General features: G+C 37.1%; 2 protein-coding genes and 2 long non-coding RNA genes across 4 annotated transcripts; 2 read left to right on the top strand and 2 right to left on the bottom strand.

The window, feature by feature from the left end:
• Positions 1-379: 379 nt before the first annotated feature.
• Positions 380-1648, bottom strand: LOC149645963 (uncharacterized). Its single transcript, XM_089850428.1, has 5 exons — positions 1537-1648; positions 1209-1449; positions 774-1140; positions 558-722; positions 380-493 (listed from the first exon to the last, which is right to left on the bottom strand). Exons 1-5 carry the CDS (start codon positions 1595-1597, stop codon positions 380-382), a joined length of 948 nt encoding a protein of 315 aa, XP_089706554.1. The 5' UTR covers positions 1598-1648.
• Positions 1649-5245: 3597 nt separating this feature from the next.
• LOC149645962 (uncharacterized) lies at positions 5246-6512 on the top strand. Its single transcript, XR_016371994.1, has 3 exons — positions 5246-5304; positions 5391-5453; positions 6304-6512. It is a non-coding gene; the product is annotated as an uncharacterized LOC149645962 (long non-coding RNA).
• Positions 6513-6614: 102 nt separating this feature from the next.
• LOC149645961 (uncharacterized) lies at positions 6615-8332 on the top strand. Its single transcript, XM_089850455.1, has 6 exons — positions 6615-6677; positions 6765-7005; positions 7075-7453; positions 7505-7669; positions 7734-7920; positions 8089-8332. Exons 1-6 carry the CDS (start codon positions 6617-6619, stop codon positions 8139-8141), a joined length of 1086 nt encoding a protein of 361 aa, XP_089706581.1. The 5' UTR covers positions 6615-6616; the 3' UTR covers positions 8142-8332.
• A 1165-nt stretch (positions 8333-9497) lies between these two features.
• On the bottom strand, positions 9498-10417 carry LOC149645960 (uncharacterized). The gene is made up of 3 exons (XR_016371993.1): positions 9988-10417; positions 9725-9900; positions 9498-9656 (listed from the first exon to the last, which is right to left on the bottom strand). It is a non-coding gene; the product is annotated as an uncharacterized LOC149645960 (long non-coding RNA).
• Between the last annotated feature and the right edge of the window lie 12177 nt (positions 10418-22594).

Genomic DNA, 22594 nt, shown 5'->3' with positions numbered 1-22594 from the left:
TTGTTTATCCTTGCTGGTTGTTGATTATTTTGTACTATATATTTTGTATTTATTTATTACGCATATCTGTACATCTTATAAAAAGTAAATATTTGATGTATTAAAATCTGTGTTTTTATTAACTTTAGGCTTACAGAGAGAGCAGCTGGAGTGGTTAAAGGGTAACACCCAATGTTAGCAAACCAGGGATGACGTCAAGGTTGACTATAGTTTTAGTTTTGGTCTAAGTTAAGAAGATGATGTCATGAAACTAACAGGCAGGAGCTCGGGCTAGTCCAGACTTGTCTGAAAAGTTTGGTTTGAGTTTGGTAGATGATGGTCTGGTGGCCATCTTGGGGTGGCGGCCATCTTGGATCCATGCGTATTTGTATAGTCCCTACTACTTACGGTCAGTAACTATTTTGGCGATTCCAATCATCATATTTGAGAAAAATTCCAGTCCTCTTTTCAATCCTTCTAATTCCATCTGGTTAGATGCCGTTACGTCAGTGGACTGGAATAATTTGTTGCCATTGATATAGTTCTTCACAAGCTTATTTTATATGACCTGCTATTACCTGAACAAGTTCAACGTGGAGTATTTTGCTCGTTTCTGCATCCATAAAAGTGTATGTCCCATACTTTGCAGAGAAGCCAGGACTATCAGCTCTACCATCACCGCAAAGAGTATATTTCTTCGCAGGATCTGATAGCAATAGATCTTCTTGTTCTTTGACCCAAAACTTCAAAAATGGTTAGATAAAAATGTCTATATCTCAAATTTTTGACAATACCTTTTCAATTATGGGATGAAACATCATTTGATATAGGATTGAAAAAACTTTTATACTCAAGTTTTTAAACACTCGCAAACATTTTGAAGGTATTTCCCCAGAAAAAAATATTGCTGCTGCCAAGAGGTAATTTCCCCACGAAGTTTGTCCAAAGCTAGATTGACTTTCCCAAACATCATTGTGACCTGCTAAACATTCCGTTTTGATTGTCAAACATGAGCCAGAAATATTTCTAGTCAAATGGACAATGGGATTTTGGCAATCTTGCCTCCGGCAAAATTTAAATAGTAGAAGTAATTGGGAGATGAAAACAATGTATTTATCCTCTAAGTGGGGCTTAGTTTCTGGAACAAATCCCTCTATATATCTGCATAATAAGTTTGAAAATTTGAAAGTGACCTTTGATATAAAATTGAGAAGAAATTTAAAACTAACTCATCTTCCGATTGTATTGCTTCACTCTCTTGTGTGCCAGAAAGACTGGGTTCATATGAAGAATTGGAATCTATTCCTAAGGCCTCTGTAGAATCACTGCAAGTTTGAGACCCTATGGGTTCTGGCACAGGTTCCTCGTCTTCCAAAACTAGCTCCTCATGAAAAAGATCTTCAGTGTCAGATAACACATGACTCCTTTGATACTCATTTTCAGTAGAAACCTGAAGTTCAAGTGTGCCCGCTGTAATAATTTTATCGCAAATTGCACCTGATAACTCTTATGAAATTTAGCCATAGTTAAATATCAGAATAAACTGTAGTTTCTAACATGTATTTGCAGCAGCCTCTCCAATATGATGACTGCTTTGTACTTTATCTAATTTGGCCATTTTTCGAGATGATACATCTCCCCAAACGCTAGGTATAGCAGTTCTTTTCAAATATTTTTGTTTATCACTTGCATAAGAACTTGGGGTGAAATGATTGGAGCACACTCTCAACTTCTTCCTTGGGATCCAATCTCCCTCTTTACCAATTGCGTTTTTCCACTGACGTAGAATTTCTGGGATACTAGGAAAACTGTGAAATTTCACGTCTTTTCCTCGGCAATTTTCTTGAGTGTTAGTGCAGCCCGGAACCGCGCAAATATCACCCGAAATCTCAATATTTTGTTACTAAACTTTTACGTTCACTTTTAAAATACTGTATCATATATAATTTTGCATTAGGTACATAACACGAGGGGCTAGCCACTTACGAAATATGGTGTACAAGCCTTAAGAAATATATTTCAATATTTCGAGAAATATCGTAATATTGAGAAATATCGGAAATATAGGGAAATATCTGAAATAATGAGAAATATCGGAAATATTGGGAAATGAGAAATATCGGAAATATTAGGAAATAATGAGAAATATCGGAAATATTAAGAAATAATGAGAAATATCGGAAATATTGGAAATACGAAGGAATAATGGAAATATTGGAAATTTAAGGGAAATATCGTGAAAATATTGGAAATTTTAGAAGAAATATCGGGAAATAAAGAAATACAAAAATAATAAAAATACTGAGAAATATTAGAAATACGAAGGAATAATCGAAATATTGGAAATTTAAAGGAAATATAGTGAAAATATTGGAAATTTTAGGAGAAATATCGGGAAATAAAAAATACAAAAATAATAGAAATACTGAGAAATATTAGAAATACGAAGGAATAATCGAAATATTGGAAATTTAAAGGAAATATAGTGAAAATATTGGAAATTTTAGGAGAAATATCGGGAAATAAAAAATACAAAAATAATAGAAATACTGAGAAATATTAGAAATACAAAGGAATAATCGAAAGATTGGAAATTTAAGGGAAATATAGTGAAAATATGGGAAATTTTAGAAGAAATATCGGGAAATAAAGAAATACAAAAATAATAGAAATAAATCGGAAATATTTGGAAATAAGAAATCGGGTGTACATTTTTTGGGGAAGTGAGTAGCCCCTCGACATAACATTTGTCAAATGTGTACATTTGTTACTAATTCTTACTAAGCCTTGGCCGATAGAAAAGTTTTCAGTTTTCACCAGAATCCCGATATACCACTCGTAATTCTACGTTGAATTTTAGCGAAATATATCTCAACTATCAGTATTTTCCATTCATCTTCATTCATTTACTGTATATTAACTGTATTTACCGACAAATTTATCCGTCAATCCGTATTTTAACTTAAGGCGAACGCGAACATGGCGAAGGGCGAAGGCTGTCTCAGGCTCTCAGCACGCGTTTTTCCCGCATATTTATTTTGTCCGCTAGAGGGGGCCCTCCTCATTGGTCAGAGGTTCAGGGCTCAAATAATAAAAAAAGGAAAAAATCGGCGTCTTTTTTCAATTTTTAAAAATTCTAGAGATATTTCCTTAATGTTTCACTATGCATATAGGTCTTATAACTAGTAAAATAATCGATTAAAACTAACTTGATTTTCCTCTTCACCCTCCCTTTAAAGGACGAGAATCAGTCATGAGTTTACTACTTGCAAATGTATTGCAAGACTTGGACAGTCGTCTGGAAGAGTGCCTCAACCACAATGGTAGACACGTCAATTATTTTCGTTGAGGTGTTTACCAAACAGTTAAGAAATTTTAATTTGATGCCCACGTTCTAAGACCAATCGTAGGACTGTGCTTTAAAATATTTTGCTGTATTCAGGCATATTCTCCAGTATTCGTTTTGTAACTTGTCACTCATTGTCACTAGCATATAATAATCATGAATTCCAGACATTTATTTACACGCTGTATAACTTAGTGTGACATCAGCCGTTGGCAGTCTTGGGGGTTGTACATAAAGGAAGGTGTTGGTCTGATCTAGACCACACTGCGAAACAAATAGTGAGCAATGATACCTCCGAAAACATTTCATCATAAAATTAATTATTTTGAAGGGATTTCGTGTAAGCACCTTGACGGACATATATTCAATTTTTGCTGGCTTGACAATTTTCAAATTTGCACCAAAAAAAGTTTAAATCTGTAAGTTGCTGAGAGGACTGATGTTCAAAAAAATATGAAAAAAATTTATTTTGTTCAGACTAGTTAATAAATTAATGTCATCTGCTGAAGACAAAGCAACATCGTTTATCCTGAGTGGTTTTTTTAGTAGGTAGCTATCTGTAACACTGAAAAAATATGATATTTGTATAAATATAACCAAAGGTAAGGGTAAAGATTACATAAAAAGAAATACGTTTCAGTACCAATGGCTTGTTATATTCATTTCCATTCATTACTAGTTAAAGGAAGAAGGTCACAGTTAACTTAACCCTCTATTTTCTCAATATATGAAATTTTATAGTCCCCAGTGGTTCCAGGGTATGGTTCATCTTAGCCGTCGCAATAAACTAAGCGAATTTTAACATATAGGTCGAACCCTTTTCACATTCGTGAACGGTACATGACTCTCCGGACTTGCCCACCAACCTTAAGAACCTAAAACTATAAAACATTCGTGTACATGAATGATTATGGTTGTGGCTTGACACTCGCTAGCGCCTGAAGGACCGATCACTCAGAGCAATCGGTGTACATTTGTAAGTGATTAGACCACTTTAGAAATTGCATACACAGAATTAAACACAGGTGTGATGCCACCATTGGGGTCTTCTCTCTCGCCTAGAAGCACCGCTATAGGCAGTGCGAGTTGACTAGCCTCCTCAGCCCTCCTGCCTGTAGTCAACTTTGTTACGGTCTGGCAGTAACCCTTGGTGCAAGGGAGAGTACCCAAATTGGGTAACCCAATGGTGGCCTCGCCCCTATGTGTTTTCTGAAATAGTCTTTAAGCGTGCTAAAATGATTTCTCGTAATATTTTACCGGTGTACAAGTAACGCCAACAATGTAGAAAGCTGTGGTGACGTTTCAAATGAAGACTGAGTTCTGACCAAGAAATTCTAAAGTCCGGAGAAGGAAATTGCAGTGCAACCTTTCCTTCATAGTCGTGACATTAGAAATGTAGCATTTCGATTTACGAAATTAAATGTACGAATTCGTGCAACACCCTTGTTTGGCATCCACTATTTAATATTTTCATTTTCCTTTCAAATTATGTCAAAGTTCGCTTGGTCTTTTTAGACAGAGTATTTCAAATATACATTATTGCACACTCAAAACGTACTCCCTTCAAAATAATTAACGTGTCTACCATTGTGGTTGAGGCACTCTTCCAGACGACTGTCCAAGTCTTGCAATACATTTGCAAGTAGTAAACTCATGACTAATTCTCGTCCTTTAAAGGGAGGGTGAAGAGGAAAATCAAGTTAGTTTTAATCGATTATTTTACTAGTTATAAGACCTATATGCATAGTGAAACATTAAGGAAATATCTCTAGAATTTTTAAAAATTGAAAAAAGACGCCGATTTTTTCCTTTTTTTTATTATTTGAGCCCTGCACCTCTGACCAATGAGGAGGGCCCCCTCTAGCGGACAAAATAAATATGCGGGAAAAACGCGTGCTGAGAGCCTGAGACAGCCTTCGCCCTTCGCCATGTTCGCGTTCGCCTTAAGTTAAAATACGGATTGACGGATAAATTTGTCGGTAAATACAGTTAATATACAGTAAATGAATGAAGATGAATGGAAAATACTGATAGTTGAGATATATTTCGCTAAAGTTCAACGTAGAATTACGAGTGGTATATCGGGATTCTGGTGAAAACTGAAAACTTTTCTATCGGCCAAGGCTTAGTAAGAATTAGTAACAAATGTACACATTTGACAAATGTTATGTCGAGGGGCTACTCACTTCCCCAAAAAATGTACACCCGATTTCTTATTTCCAAATATTTCCGATTTATTTCTATTATTTTTGTATTTCTTTATTTCCCGATATTTCTTCTAAAATTTCCAATATTTTCACTATATTTCCCTTAAATTTCCAATCTTTCGATTATTCCTTCGTATTTCTAATATTTCTCAGTATTTCTATTATTTTTGTATTTTTTATTTCCCGATATTTCTCCTAAAATTTCCAATATTTTCACTATATTTCCTTTAAATTTCCAATATTTCGATTATTCCTTCGTATTTCTAATATTTCTCAGTATTTCTATTATTTTTGTATTTTTTATTTCCCGATATTTCTCCTAAAATTTCCAATATTTTCACTATATTTCCTTTAAATTTCCAATATTTCGATTATTCCTTCGTATTTCTAATACTTCTCAGTATTTTTATTATTTTTGTATTTCTTTATTTCCCGATATTTCTTCTAAAATTTCCAATATTTTCACGATATTTCCCTTAAATTTCCAAAATTTCCATTATTCCTTCGTATTTCCAATATTTCCGATATTTCTCATTATTTCTTAATATTTCCGATATTTCTCATTATTTCCTAATATTTCCGATATTTCTCATTTCCCAATATTTCCGATATTTCTCATTATTTCAGATATTTCCCTATATTTCCGATATTTCTCAATATTACGATATTTCTCGAAATATTGAAATATATTTCTTAAGGCTTGTACACCATATTTCGTAAGTGGCTAGCCCCTTGTGTTATGTACCTAATGCAAAATTATATATGATACAGTATTTTAAAAGTGAACGTAAAAGTTTAGTAACAAAATATTGAGATTTCGGGTGATATTTGCGCGGTTCCGGGCTGCACTAACACTCAAGAAAATTGCCGAGGAAAAGACGTGAAATTTCACAGTTTTCCTAGTATCCCAGAAATTCTACGTCAGTGGAAAAACGCAATTGGTAAAGAGGGAGATTGGATCCCAAGGAAGAAGTTGAGAGTGTGCTCCAATCATTTCACCCCAAGTTCTTATGCAAGTGATAAACAAAAATATTTGAAAAGAACTGCTATACCTAGCGTTTGGGGAGATGTATCTTCTCGAAAAATGGCCAAATTAGATAAAGTACAAAGCAGTCATCATATTGGAGAGGCTGCTGCAAATACATGTTAGAAACTACAGTTTATTCTGATATTTAACTATGGCTAAATTTCATAAGAGTTATTAGGTGCAATTTGCGATAAAATTATTACAGCGGGCACACTTGAACTTCAGGTTTCTACTGAAAATGAGTATCAAAGGAGTCATGTGTTATCTGACACTGAAGATCTTTTTCATGAGGAGCTAGTTTTGGAAGACGAGGAACCTGTGCCAGAACCCATAGGATCTCAAACTTGCAGTGATTCTACCGAGGCCTTAGGAATAGATTCCAGTTCTTCATATGAACCCAGTCTTTCTGGCACACAAGAGAGTGAAGCAATACAATCGGAAGATGAGTTAGTTTTAAATTTCTTCTCAATTTTATATCAAAGGTCCCTTTCAAAATTTTCAAACTTATTATGCAGATATATAGAGGGATTTGTTCCAGAAACTAAGCCCCACTTAGAGGATAAATACATTGTTTTCATCTCCCAATTACTTCTACTATTTAAATTTTGCCGGAGGCAAGATTGCCAAAATCCCATTGTCCATTTGACTAGAAATATTTCTGGCTCATGTTTGACAATCAAAACGGAATGTTTAGCAGGTCACAATGATGTTTGGGAAAGTCAATCTAGCTTTGGACAAACTTCGTGGGGAAATTACCTCTTGGCAGCAGCAATATTTTTTTCTGGGGAAATACCTTCAAAATTTTTGCGAGTGTTTAAAAACTTGAATATAAAAGTTTTTTCAATCCGCATGTATTTCCTATATCAAAGGATGTTTCATCCCATAATTGAAAAGGTATTGTCATAAATTTGAGATATAGACATTTGTATCTAACCATTTTTGAAGTTTTGGGTCAAAGAACAAGAAGATCTATTGCTATCAGATCCTGCGAAGAAATATACTCTTTGCGGTGATGGTAGAGCTGATAGTCCTGGCTTCTCTGCAAAGTATGGGACATACACTTTTATGGATGCAGAAACGAGCAAAATACTCCATGTTGAACTTGTTCAGGTAATAGCAGGTCATATAAAATAAGCTTGTGAAGAACTCTATCAATGGCAACAAATTATTCCAGTCCACTGACGTAACGGCATCTAACCAGATGGAATTAGAAGGATTGAAAATAGGACTGGAATTTTTCTCAAATATGATGATTGGAATCGCCAAAATAGTTACTGACCGTAATCAAGGGGTTATAGCTTATTTGAGGGACACGCACACTGACATTATCCACGAGTTTGATAATTGGCATGTTGCCAAAAGTAAGAGTTGAAACCTTGATGTGGAGGTGCCAAATAGCATGCTGAAATCGGTTGGTTAGCTCGACTCGGATTACAACATTGTGAGCTAGTTACTAAATGCAATTTGACAAATCAACTCTAAAGGTACACCCCATTTTGCAAATGAAGTCAGTTTTGCTTTGTTTTCAGATATAAAGGCCAAACTAGCAGTAATTGCAAAGAAAAAAGTTACAGTGCTTTAAATTTGTGGATACCTGGGATAACAAACCACATATATTGGGTTGGGGCATCATCAACGACAAGAGACGAAAGAAAGGATAAATGGCTCTCTATGTTAAATCATATTACTGATGTTCATGAAGGACATGGAAAAGAATTTCCGAAATGCCAACATGGCCCGCTTGAAGAACGAGATGAAAGCATATGGCTCGCAAGAGGCGAGTAACAGATTTCATATAAAAACAAACAACCAGTCTCAGAAGAAGCGTAGTTTTTAGTTTATAATTGTTAATAACGATAACTTGCAAATTGACGAAATAATTTTGGAAGATCTGAAACATATATTCTTTCGACAAATTTAATTCTATCAAAATCTAAACTACAGTTATTATATTTTAGGCACCAAACTTTTCGACGAAGTTAGCATAGTAGTAAATTCTCCTTACACACTTGCCGCTATTTACCAACTTTCCTCGAAATATCAAACCTACTCAGTGGAAGTTTTCCATTCTGTGCTGAATTCATTCAGCCCAAAAATGTACCATTTTACAAAAGACTCAATGCAGTCGACGTTCGTTTTTTATACGCCCTGAGCTTGCTGTATGGGTACATTTTCTCAGGCAATTAAATTCCAAACACAGGATTTCTCTTGCTGCACTCCATTACAATGAAAATGGTCACAAAGAACAAGCTAAAACAGCCAAAGGAGAAGAACAATTCTACATATCTTACCCTAAGGCTAAAAGTGGAGCAGCTACTGTGCGAAAAGTTTTGGTAGAAAGTACATATGGTGCGTGTTAGTACTGATTCTTTTATTAGGGTACAAACTTGAAAATGTTTCATTTCTTTACAGAATATGTGGGAAAATAATGCAACTGTCTTATGAACAAGCAGTTCACTCTGTTGCTACAGATTTAATCACTACTCCCTCACGAGTAGCTACACTGCCTTCCTTATATTCTAAGGATGTCAGCAAAGCCGACTTAGTAGCAAAATTAAAATCAAGATTTCAATAAAAAAACCAATCGTTGTTGCTTATTTATTTTTTATTATTTCACGTGATATTTGTAAATTTAATCATCAAATCTTGGGTATTTGAACCCACAATATTCTTCTGGGGGCCAAGTGCTTCTAATTTTCGCCAAAACACAGCTGGGAATGGGAGTCCTACGTTTCCGCCCCAAACGTTTAAAAATAATTCTTATAAATTGCCGATAAGCAATAGCTATTATTGTCTAGTTTTCAAACAAACTAAGCCCAAATTGAAAATTCAGTTAGCATTCATGAGTGCCTTCTACTATGCAAATAATTCCAGAGTACTTACTCGTGAATATTATCCTCATTCCTGTCATGCGTTTCATCAACGTAGGTATAATATGCTGGCTCAAGTACATCTAAATCAAGACAGTTTATAATAAAAACGTCTCCATTCAATTACACAAGCTAAATCAGATGTTTTTTCAACAACTCTGTTTATTTCCCTGCAACACACACTTTCGTGTGCCGTGTTCATTTCCGCGCAGTTGTTACAAGTACACCTATTAGATTATAGCATTTAAAATTTTTAACTTCATTGCCATATTATGATATGAAATACACTACTAACCAATTTGTGGTACCAACACGTTCATTGTTGTTATTGTTGCCGATATTAACACCATTTTCATTTTCTTCGTCACTTTCATCATTTTCAAAATAATGGGGGTGGTCCACAACCAGTGGTTCAAATTGGTAGGGATGAATCCCCAATTCATCTGTAAACTCTGCCATTATCATTCAAACCTAATTTTGGAGCAAGAATTTGTACGTTTAAATCAAGATTGTAATTAAAAATCTATTTGTATTTTGCAATGGACTAATGGTACTTACTAAGCCTTGGCCGATAGAAAAGTTTTCAGTTTTCACCAGAATCCCGATATACCACTCGTAATTCTACGTTGAATTTTAGCGAAATATATCTCAACTATCAGTATTTTCCCTTCATCTTCATTTATTTACTGTATATTAACTGTATTTACCGACCAATTTATCCGTCAATCCGTATTTTAACTCAAGGCGAACGCGAACATGGCGAAGGGCGAAGGCTGTCTCAGGCTCTCAGCACGCGTTTTTCCCGCATTTTTATTGTCCGCTAGAGGGGGCCCTCCTCATTGGTCAAAGGTGCAGGGCTCAAATAATAAAAAAAGGACAAAATCGGCGCCTTTTTTGAATTTTTAAAAATTCTAGAGATATTTCCTGAATGTTTCACTATGCATATAGGTCTTATAACTAGTAAAATAATCGATTAAAACTAACTTGATTTTCCTCTTCACCCTCCCTTTAAACACTTTATTTTCCCAAAAACTTAAAAAAAATGGAAAATATAAAGGTGGGTTTCCATACGCGCTTGAAAGTCAAAAAGATTGAGCTTGAGCTTTTCAAAATCTGCGCGTCTCAAGCGCTCCAATAACTAGTGCCATCTTGCGCCGTTATTATAAGTATGAGCACAAGCGTTACCTGTTTCCAAAGAATCTAAAAATAGCTGCTTAGCTCGCGTTGCAGTTCAAAAAATTCTGAAATCAAAATGGTGATTATCAATCAGCGGAAACGACGTTTGCTTATTAAACGGAATTTGTTGCTAATTCAGTTGTATTATCAATTAATTTCAAAGTTCAAGCCAAACAAAAATAAACACATAGATTTACACGTGTCCTCAAACTTTCAAAGGCTATTTGAATAGCAAAATACCTAGATAAAACCTATATTGAACCTACTTGATAATTTCATTTCAGTTGCAATAAATTTGCAGTGATATTCCACGGTATCTATTTTCTTCGTCTATCCCAAATTGCTGGCTTATTTATAACAAGATAAATAAATATTTCTTTCACCACCACCGTTTCTTTATTTGACTGCTTGCATTTTAATTAATTCTTTCAATTCGCGTTGTGTAGGCATCTTCATTTCTCAATCCGAGTCCGAACTTATAAAAACTTGGGCCTTGGCCATATGGAATTTGATTCTCATTGGCCGAAACGTCTATGACGTCATGCTTGAACTGTCTAAGCTCAAGCAAATATCTACTCACGACAGATACAAGCTTGACGCGATTTTCAAGCGCAAGCGGGCTACTTTTCAATCGCAAGCTACTTAAAAAGCGAGTATGAAAATGGTACCGACCTGGAGCTTAAGCGTAAACTTGAAATTTTCAAGCTTGAGCTCAATCTTTTTGGCTTTCAAGCGCGTATGGAAACCCACCTTAACATTTTCAATATTTTTTTCAATTAAGGTGGACTTATTTAAACAACTTAGCTGTTTCTCCGCAACGACGCGCAGCCACAGAGTTCTGAGCAGATCTTACTACCCCTTTTGCATGGGCATTTTTGGATAGGCATCACGACTTACAGTTACACACATTTGTGGTATCCACTATCCCACGAATTTAACTTTATTTAAATTCATTAGAGAAGATAAAAAGTAAAGCAGAGAATTTTAAGAAAACCTATTTGACAACAACTTTTTAACTCAAGCTGTTTGCTGAAAGTGAAAACTAAAAATTTTGAAATTTTTGCTATTCCATTAGCAAAATAAAAAAAACATATAGAGATTGTTCAACATCGTTAGTGGATTGAAAGCGACTTAAAATTTTCCATCCCTCGCGCCAGCCATTCTGGTAAATCCCTATGTACTTATTTTACAGAAAGATAGGTCCCTGAGGAGCAATATCTGAAAGACAGGATATAAGAGATAGGTTGGGGGTTCCCATTCAACCGACAACCATTGGAACGAATCCCATTCGTCCGAAAATTTCTAGCCAGTATTTTAAAATCTAGCCCAATGGCGGTTTTCATTAAAAGGGAATATTTTCCCATTCAATCGAATCCCATTGGAACAAATTCCCTTCAACCGAAAGTTCCAAGCTAGTATATTAGTTTATTTGATTTCGAAGTGGTCTGCGTCCCACCGTGGTCTAGTGGTAAAGCGTCGGATCGTCACGCAGAAAATCTTCGTTCGAATCTCCATCAGGAAGGTGAGTTTACTAAAATGGAATTATAAGTATAATTCTGAATAATCGATAATAATCGAATTTAATTTCCTTGCAGGTGCTGAATTTAGAAGGCGAATTTATAATTCAGTAGGATTAAGGATTTCACAACAAGAAATAAAGCATTCTTAGGTTGAGTTACAAATTGCATGTTATAGCTGGGGTGTTTTTTTTGTTTTTTAGGTTTGTTGGGTGATGTTAGGTTAGGTTTGGTTAAGTTAGGTTAGTAATATTTTATAAATCATTTAACAATGTTACGCCTTTTCCAAAATATTGATGTTTAGCTTCATTGACTTCTCAAATAATATGCCTTTTCCAAAACGTTACTGTTATGTTAGGTTAGGTTTGGTTAAGATAGGTTAGTAATATTTTATAAATCATTTAACAATGTTACGCCTTTTCCAAAATATTGATGTTTAGCATCATTGACTTATCAAATAATATGCCTTTTCCAAAACATTACTGTTATGTTAGGTTAGGCTCCTGGACATGCTTCCTCTTCATCTCTTCATTGAGGAGGAGGCTGTCATGGGGGCCTACAGGCTCAACATTAGTGGCTGCTGGGTTCCAAGACTTTAGGATTACAGCCATACGAAGCTCTTTCGGGAGTACGCCGCACTTGAGCCGTCGCTAACGATGTGCTCTGACAAAACCGTTACCAGTTTTGATTTCACTAAGCCATTCAGCATCCACTTCCCCAGTCGGGCAGAGTGGACTAGCCTGCTGCCTCTTGGAACTGGGGGTGAAACTATTTGGTTCACCGATGGTTCCAAGACTGATTCCGGCGCTGGCACCGGCTATTACTGCCAAACCATAAGGGTCGGCTTTTCTGCTTGCCTGGGCACCTTCGCTTGTGTGTTCCAGGCGGATATTTCCGCGATCTGTTATTGCGCAGATTACTGTATTAACAAAGGGTATACCGGACGGACTGTGAGAATTTATTCTGACAGTCAGGCCGCCCTGAACGCGCTGAACCAGTGTCAGATTAGCTCTCAACTGGTGCGCAGCTGCCTTGATCTGCTAGCGCGACTGGCATCCTGCAACAGGGTTCTGTTGTACTGGGTGCCAGGGCATAGCGGATATTATGGCAATGAGCAAGCCGATAGATTTGCGAAAAGGGGTGCGGAGGCCAAGCTCTTGGGGCCGGAGCCGGCCGTCCCCATCCCCTACAGGCACGTCAAATGGTGTCTGCATGACAGGTTGACTGTCATACAAAACCAGCTCTGGCATAACATGGAGGACCAGAGACAGACAAATCTGTTAGTCAATGGTCCCTGCAGGTCTCGTGCTAGAGACCTTATTTCGCTCCGCAGATGGGATATTAGGCTGGCCACCGGTCTTCTGACCGGGCACTGTCGGCTTAATAGGCACCTCCATCTGATGGGTTTTGCCGACGACCCTCTCTGTAGGTCGTGTCAGGAGAAGGAAGAAACACCCGCTCACGTACTTTGCGAGTGCGACTGCTTCGCCTCGCTTAGATTCACACACTTTGGAACCCTCGCGGGTCTCCTCTATTACGGTGGAGCGAATTCTTCGCTACGCTGTGGCCACGGGACTATTCAAGGCCTGAACACGAGGGTACACAATATGCCTGTGGCATCGGTGCTAGGGCGCGAGCCCCCCTACTCACTAATAATAAATTCTTCTTGATTAGTCATTGCTATTGCTCCCATATGATTAGGACTTGTTTCCGGCGTAGGGCTCTTCTCATTTACACTTTCACCTGGACAGTCCCTTGCTATGTGTCCAAAATTCAAGCACAGGTAGCATCTTTGGTTAGCTTTACTTCTTTGATCTCCGTATTGGGTGTTTCTGCCTCTGAACGATTCAGTGTCTTTCCTTGTGGCAGTGCTACGCCCAGCATTGATTCGATCGCCAGATACAGTTTTTCGCCAAGTGGTGTTAGATCGATCTCTGCCCCTTCCTCTACTTCTCGGGTTTCCAGTTTGAACTGTAAGAGCTTTGATGTTATCTTCCAGAGAATGGTTGTCTGTAGGCGAGAATCCTATTCGTCTTTCTTCTTCGGTCAATTTTGCTTTTATCTTCGTCATCGTTAAATCCACTTCCAAACGCAAGCTTCTCGACATGAATTCGTATTCTTTCGGCAATCCCAAAACAGTTAATCCAGCTAAAACTGTTTCTTCAAATTTGAAGCCAGCATGTTTTACTTTTTGATACAACGCATTCCGTCTTGTTAGGTAAGCGCTTATCGATTCGGCAGTTTTCTTCTCTGTGATGATAAACTCTTTCAAAAGTAATAATCCATGCCACGTGTCGTATTGAGTGTGGATGTCTTTTAATGTTCGCCAAATTTCGCTCGCATATTCGCAATCCGATACATCATCCAAACTTTCGTTATTGACGATCATATAAATAATTGATCTTGCCTTGTGATCCTTAGCTTTCATATCCGCTGGCAGCGTTTCTTCTTCTTCGTAGCCTGGATCCACCGCATCCCAACAGCCTTTAAGTTCCAATAATCCTTGGGCTCTTTTCGACCAGTATCGATAATTCTCACTTTTGACTTTTCAATTTTATATTCTTCACCCATTTTAATTTGCATAGTTCTTCTTCGTCACGTTCGGCAACACGTCTTAACGTCGCAAAATTGCCAGTCATCTATGTTAACCCTTGGTTGATTCACTCATTGCGTTGTTTATTTCTTCTTTTCTTGCGTTATCTTCTGCTTTACACGCTTTTAACCAAATAAACTTGATCCTTCTGACTATTAAGCGCAGTGGAAGCGTGCTGGGCCCTTAACCTGTCATTATTAACTTATTAAATCATAACGCAAGGTTTAAAGTACGAGTGAGAAAATGTTCACCCTTTGGTTTAATGAAATTTTCGAACACTGAGGAATGTTCTTTATACAAAAAATACAAAATATCACATCTTCTACATAGATGTCGCTACATGTTGGGCCTCTACAGATCAATACAGTCCGGGAATTTTAAATCACTCCTAACAAATTCACTGAGAGAAATTTAAACTGTTGAAATTACAGGAAAGTTAAGGAAGCCGGTGTAGCCATAACATACATGCAATTGAAACAGGTTATCCCGTGAAATTATATAATATGAAATTTACAGTTGAATTTACGTCACTAAGTTCCTGTAAAAATTACATGGCTAGATCCGTTAAACAAGTAGGAAAAAGTGTGATAAATACACAAATCTCAACTGTACCTCTCACTCAAATGACGACGTATTTCTAACGGAGGAAGTTGTAAAATATACCTGTTATAATTCAGTAAAATTGACTTGGGTGATATAGTAGTTTTAACAAGGAAGATTGTCGAAAATACATGTTATAACTCAGTAAAACTGACTTGGGTGGTAGAGTAGTTTTAACAAGGAAAATTGTAGAAAATACATGTTATAATTTAGTAACATCTACTTGAGTTTTAGAGTAGTTTCAACTGATAAGTGGGCTAAAAAAACATAAGATATTCCTGTGGCTCTAACTGTATGAAATAGAGTAATTTCAACAGAGATATCGGTAGAAAATATGTCACAATTTCTGTAGATTTTACTTAAGAGATGAAGTAGTCTCAACACAAAATCGTGTATACTTTACGCTAAATATTCAAGAAGCTTTTACAGAAATAATAATATAATTTCTACAGCGAAACCTGTAGAAAATACATATCATTCCCATAAAATTTACTTTAGTGATAATGTTGTTAAAATGAAAAACGGGTTTCAAATACGTAAGAGGTTTCAACAGAGAAACCGTTAGATAAAATATGAAGTAGATCACACCACCCGGGTTGTATGATATGCTTATGGTAAAAATGGTATCTGCCTTGAATATATCAAAAAATAGACTAAACTTTTACCTATAGGTACAATAAAACAAAAATCATTTTAAATTTTAGCTTTTATTAGGATTTTTACTTTTTAACAAAAATCATCAGCATTAACCTAGAAAAGGTAAAATAAAAAATGGTTAAATATTTCGCAGTTATTTCAATTGAACTTGAATTGAAAAGGAATGAAACTTATTACCATCAGTCCATTCCATTTGTGAAACTTTATTTATCAGGCCTAATACTTTCGGGTGAACTATATCCGTAGTTTTTTTACAATTTAATTTTGCAATATACCTGTGTTAAATAAAAAAAAAGAATTATATAATTGGTTAGACGAACTTTGAGCCAAAAAGGACTACAGCCCTATGATGTAACCTTTGGGCTAACCACTTAAGAAATATGGTTTTTTCGAAAAATATTGGAAACTCAAAAACTATAGGTTTTATTATAAATCTCAAGAAATAAATATAGGATCTATAGTATAAGTCTCAAGAAATATAGGATCTATATTAAACCACTATTCAAACCATGAAGCACCAGGCTCTATGAAAGTCTATAATTATCCCTGAAAAAACTGCAAAGTACTGTCCCGGACAAAAGTTTCTGGACATTTTCATTTGGCTGCCATTTTGTTCCAATTTGAGCTAGAGTAACAGAAGAAGACTTTCTTAATAGGTTGCCTTCTCAAGGTTATTTTCAAATTACAAATGACACTGTGGCGCTAATAGGGCGTTAGCGATAGCGGAAATAGTAAAGCCCCCGATAATGACGTTACGAAATAATGCTTCAAATGGATCAACAATGCTATCGTTGCACGCGTCTTGTCACGTAGAATCCGAAACTGTTTTCAAATTGTAAATCGGTTCAGAAAATCAAAAGTTATGACAAAAAACATGACGATCAAAACATTGGCAAATAAGCCTAACCAGGAGTTCATAATAACCCGAAGTACGAAACTGGTTAAAAAGCCCGTAACAACAAAGTTTCGCCGTAAAGCTCAGCGGATTCATACAACGCTTTACTCCCAGAGAAATAGTTACCCCATTTTTTAGCGCCCACGCGCATTAACATACACATTTCCGGTTTAGCACTATAATTATCTTGTGATTTCGAGTGCGACATGCAATATTGCATACCCTCTTAATTTTATGTAACATTTAAATATTTTGCAAAAGTTTAATGTACATTGAAAACTGAAATAGTTGAGAATGTGTCCGAGTCGGGACCACCTCTGATAGAACAAAACCAAAGTTGCCTAGTTTTTCGAAGCTTTCTTGGACCATTCTTGAGTGCGACATGCAATATTGCATACCCTCTTAATTTTATATAACATTCAAATATTTTTCAAATGTTCAATGTACATTGAAAACTGAAATAGTTGAGAATGTGTCCGAGTCGGGACCACCTCTGATAGAACAAAACAAAAGTTGCCTAGATTTTCGAAGGTTTTTTGGACCATTCTTGAGTGCGACATGCAATATTGCATACCCTTTTAATTTTATTGTAACATTTAAATATTTTGCAAAAGTTCAATGTACATTGAAAACTGAAATAGTTGAGAATGTGTCCGAGTCGGGACCACCTTTGATAGAACAAAACCAAAGTTGCCTAGATTTTCGAAGGTTTCTTGGACAATTCTTGAGTGCGACGTGCAATATTGCATACCTTCTTAATTTTATATAACATTCAAATATTTTTCAAATGATCAATGTACATTGAAAACTGAAATAGTTGAGAATGTGTCCGAGTCGGGACCACCTCTGATAGAACAAAACCAAAGTTGCCTAGATTTTCGAAGGTTTCTTGGACAATTCTTGAGTGCGACGTGCAATATTGCATACCCTCTTAATTTTATTGTAACATTTAAATATTTTGCAAAAGTTCAATGTACATTGATAACTGAAATAGTTGAGAATGTGTCCGAGTCGGGACCACCTGTGATAGAACAATACCAAAGTTGCCTACATTTTCGAAGGTTTCTTGGACAATTCTTGAGTGCGACATGCAATATTGCATACCCTCTTAATTTTATATAACATTCAAATATTTTTCAAATGATCAATGTACATTGAAAACTGAAATAGTTGAGAATGTGTCCGAGTCGGGACCACTACTGATAAAACAAAACCAAAGTTGCCTAGATTTTCGAAGGTTTCTTGGACAATTCTTGAGTGCGACATGCAATATTGCATACCCTCTTAATTTTATATAACATTCAAATATTTTTCAAATGTTCAATGTACATTGAAAACTGAAATAGTTGAGAATGTGTCCGAGTCGGGACCACTACTGATAGAACTAAACTAAAGTTGCATAGATTTTCGAACGCTTCTTGGACCATTCTTGAGTGCGACGTTCAATATTGCATACCCTCTTAATTTTATTGTAACATTTAAATATTTTTCAAATGTTCAATGTACATTAAAAACTGAAATAGTTGAGAATGTGTCCGAGTCGGGACCACCTTGATAGAACAAAACCAAAGTTGCCTAGATTTTCGAAGGTTTCTTGGACAATTCTTGAGTGCGACGTGCAATATTGCATACCCTCTTAATTTTATATAACATTCAAATATTTTTCAAATAATCAATGTACATTGAAAACTGAAATAGTTGAGAATGTGACCGAGTCGGGACCACCTTTGATAGAACAAAACCAAAGTTACCTAGATTTTCGAAGGTTTCTTGGACCATTCTTGAGTGCGACATGCAATATTGCATACCCTCTTAATTTTATTGTAACATTTAAATATTTTTCAAATGTTCAATGTACATTGAAAACTGAAATAGTTGAGAATGTGTCCGAGTCGGGACCACTACTGATAGAACAAAACCAAAGTTGCCTAGATTTTCGAAGGTTTCTTGGACAATTCTTGAGTGCGACATGCAATATTGCATACCCTCTTAATTTTATATAACATTCAAATATTTTTCAAATGTTCAATGTACATTGAAAACTGAAATAGTTGAGAATGTGTCCGAGTCGGGACCACTACTGATAGAACAAAACCAAAGTTACCTAGATTTTCGAAGGTTTCTTGGACCATTCTTGAGTGCGACATGCAATATTGCATACCCTCTTAATTTTATTGTAACATTTAAATATTTTGCAAAAGTTCAATGTACATTGAAAACTGAAATAGTTGAGAATATGTCCGAGTCAGGACCACCTTTGATAGAACAAAACCAAAGTTGCCTAGATTTTCGAAGGTTTCTTGGACAATTCTTGAGTGCGACATGCAATATTGCATACCCTCTTAATTTTATTGTAACATTTAAATATTTTGCAAAAGTTCAATGTACCTTGAAAACTGAAATAGTTGAGAATGTGTCCGAGTCGGGACCACTACTGATAGAACAAAACCAAAGTTGCCTAGATTTTCGAAGGTTTCTTGGACAATTCTTGAGTGCGACATGCAATATTGCATACCCTCTTAATTTTATATAACATTCAAATATTTTTCAAATGTTCAATGTACATTTAAAACTGAAATAGTTGAGAATGTGTCCGAGTCGGGACCACTACTGATAGAACAAAACCAAAGTTGCCTAGATTTTCTAACGCTTCTTGGACCATTCTTGAGTGCGACGTGCAATATTGCATACCCTCTTAATTTTATTTAACATTCAAATATTTTTCAAATGTTCAATGTACATTGAAAACTGAAATAGTTGAGAATGTGTCCGAGTCGGGACCACTACTGATAGAACAAAACCAAAGTTGCCTAGATTCTCGAAGGTTTCTTGGACAATTCTTGAGTGCGACATGCAATATTGCATACCCTCTTAATTTTATATAACATTGAAATGTTTAATGTACATTGAAAACTGAAATAGTTGAGAATGTGTCCGAGTCGGGACAACTACTGATAGAACAAAACCAAAGTTGCCTAGATTTTCGAAGGTTTCTTGGACAATTCTTGAGTGCGACATGAGGGACTTACTCGAAATTCTAGGTCCCTTTAAGTTATCGACAGATATGTTCCAAGTCCATGCACCCATTGCTTCCAAAATGATCCCGACGCTATTGGAGACATTCGATAAAGTTTGGAGGGCTAAAAATCCCTACCTCATAAAGCTACGGTCATCGTTGTTGGAGTTAATGGTAGAAAGATTTAAGGATGAACTAAATGACGAAGATAACGTTATTGCAGTTCTTCTTGATCCAAAGACTAAGGCTTCAGTATTTGATGGTAAGAACCTTGCATTGTTCACCATATGTTCAGTTCTTTGAGCAGCAAACATATATATTCGTGCATATTTTATAATAGGTGCGTTTCAAAAGCCGGAATGGATCAATGAATATGCAGATATGAAATGCTGAAATAAGGACAAGGCAATTGGCTCGTTGAAGAAGTAAATGAAACTTCTTCAAGATCAGCTTATGCCACAGGAAGAGGAAGTTAGCCTGATCGAAATGTTTCCTGGCTTAGACCCACCAGAGACTAGTTCAACAGCTACTGATATCCATGACGAACTTAATGATAATTTGCATGAAAATTTGATGATGAATACTGTAAATGTTTCACCTTTGGAGTGTTGGAGCTAAGATCATTAACAACCCCTGGGACTCGCAACGCAATAAGATCCTCGCACTGAAATTTCCGCTTCTAGGAGTTACGGCTGTTTTCGCGACAACGAATAGAAACTTATAGGGTGTACAGAACTTCTGTTTCCGGATATCGCTTAAAATAAGAAGAAAGAAGATCGTCTTCTTCTAAATTCAGAGGCCGAGGTCGCAACGGTTTAATGTGCAATTATGATAAAATAGAAAAATAATATATCGCTAAATTAGCTTCATTTCTGCAATATGCGGTAGTTAAAAAATATGCACACGTTAACATTTTCAGTCTCATCTTCATGCATCGTCGTGATCTGCCATTTTTAAATAGCCAAGAGGAACCTGTAAAACGGAAATTCGGTGGACCCTAAAAGATTCTTCAATATACCGCAAGGGTCGCCATGGATCGCGCGTAACAGAAAGCCACGAAAAGTTGAAAGCTTACGTTGCGAGTCCCGGGGGATGTTAATGGTCTTAGATTGGAGAATCAAGGAAGGCAGATTTCAAACTTTAGCCAAATTGGCAAAAAGATATCTGTCCATTCCAGCTTGTTCAGCTGATGTTGAAAGCGTGTTTTCGATTGTGGGCTATATTTTGAGGGCGAGGAGGTCTAGAATCTCACTTCAACGGGTTGCTCATTAGTTAACTCTGCGAGAGTATGGCTATCTAAGGCAGAAATCAAAGGCAGAGTAACTTGCTACAATTTTGCCTTGAATCGGCAACATAAAAGCAGGGATTAGGGCTACTGGCAAAATTCCGCGGGGGAAGTCTATGCTCCGCCAAATAAAAGCGCGTCATATATCGAACTAATTAAAGCAAACCGCTTGTCCAGTGGGTCCCTGAATGTGTGACTTTCCACCGGAACCCCAGTTTCAGCTTGGCCAAGACACTGGCCATTTTTGGGCGGGGTTTTTTAATGCACTTATAAATCGCGCCCACTAGCCTTCGTCAAGCTTAACCTGTGGTTTTGGAGTACAGTAACATTTTTTGGGGATTGTCTGAACTCGCGCTTTAAATCTTGAGGATAACGCTTCCACGTTATGCTCGATACTATTTCGATTTATAGTACCTCTTGGGTTGACGTCGAAACAATGGGCTTGAAATAATAGCGCGAGAAATTGTTATTTACAAGTATCTACGCTAATGGCCATTGGCAAAAATGGATATCCGACTGCGGTCATCACGGAGGATGATGTGGGCCCAATCCAGAAGGTGATTCTTGGGGCGCTTGATGGGATACCTTCGGGGAGCCCTCTACCGCGCCTTAAGAATTTGAGCCTGATGGCCAGGGCCCTAACGTACTCCTGTGAAGATGCGTTTACTGGGCAATTGTTGAAGGAAAACATATCCTACTCGGTGGTGGGGGACGCCATGCTCTCAGTAAGGAGAGCTAGCGAACTCCCTAAGCCGTTTAAGGTGATGTTCCGAACCAGGGACCAGATTACAAAGGAATCGGCGGTGCTGTTCCGGCGCCTGAAGGTCCTCAACAGTGGCTTTGCCACTAAACTTGGAGATGTATCCGGACGTACGTGGATCGTGCGTACGGTACTGGGTACTGTCCATTGATGGTTCCTCTTTGCATTCCATTAAGAACGGAAACCACGTCAACGGCTGCACCTGAGTCTTTGTCAGTGGACTGGAACAGCGAGCTCGGAGATCTTGCTGTAGAACTCGCTGGTGTCGCTTTAGGTACAGAGAGAGAGGGAGGGGCTCATTCGGAAGATTTATCTTACTTGGATGAGTCCACCCTACTGGAAGAATCGGATGCAACCCTTCAGGGTCCAGCCGATGAGTGTTCTAGGGATCCTGACGATGGGAGGATCTTGGGACTGGGAGCTCGCCTGTCATGGAGGGAGGTGCTACTGGCCCTCTCAGGACTGATGAGGTGTAGCCAGGTCCCTTCTGAACCCCTCTCTTAAGGAACATGGGGGCGCTACATGCCATTCAAACCAATCTGCACCATAGTAAGGCGGCTTCCGCAGTAGTCTGTAGGAGGTTTGCTATAGAGGGTCTTGATGTGGCTCTCGTACAAGAATCGTGGATTTGCCATAGCAAAATCCTCGGTCTCGACACAGCGGTGC

Source organism: Phalangium opilio, unplaced genomic scaffold, assembly GCF_054372755.1.
Source record: "Phalangium opilio isolate 3A_F unplaced genomic scaffold, DU_Popi_V2 ptg000090l_1, whole genome shotgun sequence".
NCBI lineage: Eukaryota > Metazoa > Arthropoda > Arachnida > Opiliones > Phalangiidae > Phalangium > Phalangium opilio.
Note: the sequence above shows the minus strand (reverse complement) of the source record. Positions and strands in the feature narration are given on the sequence as shown.

Excerpts from the sequence above, each read along its gene's own strand:
- LOC149645963 (XM_089850428.1), bottom strand. The coding sequence starts at position 1,597 with ATGGCCAAATTAGATAAAGTACAAAGCAGTCATCATATTGGAGAGGCT. Across the intron at positions 1,141-1,208 it reads GCAATACAATCGGAAGATGA|ATATATAGAGGGATTTGTTC; the intron begins GTTAGTTTTAAA and ends CTTATTATGCAG. Across the intron at positions 723-773 it reads TTCATCCCATAATTGAAAAG|TTTTGGGTCAAAGAACAAGA; the intron begins GTATTGTCAAAA and ends CCATTTTTGAAG.
- LOC149645961 (XM_089850455.1), top strand. The coding sequence starts at position 6,617 with ATGGCCAAATTAGATAAAGTACAAAGCAGTCATCATATTGGAGAGGCT. Across the intron at positions 7,006-7,074 it reads GCAATACAATCGGAAGATGA|ATATATAGAGGGATTTGTTC; the intron begins GTTAGTTTTAAA and ends CTTATTATGCAG. Across the intron at positions 7,921-8,088 it reads TAATTGGCATGTTGCCAAAA|ATATAAAGGCCAAACTAGCA; the intron begins GTAAGAGTTGAA and ends CTTTGTTTTCAG.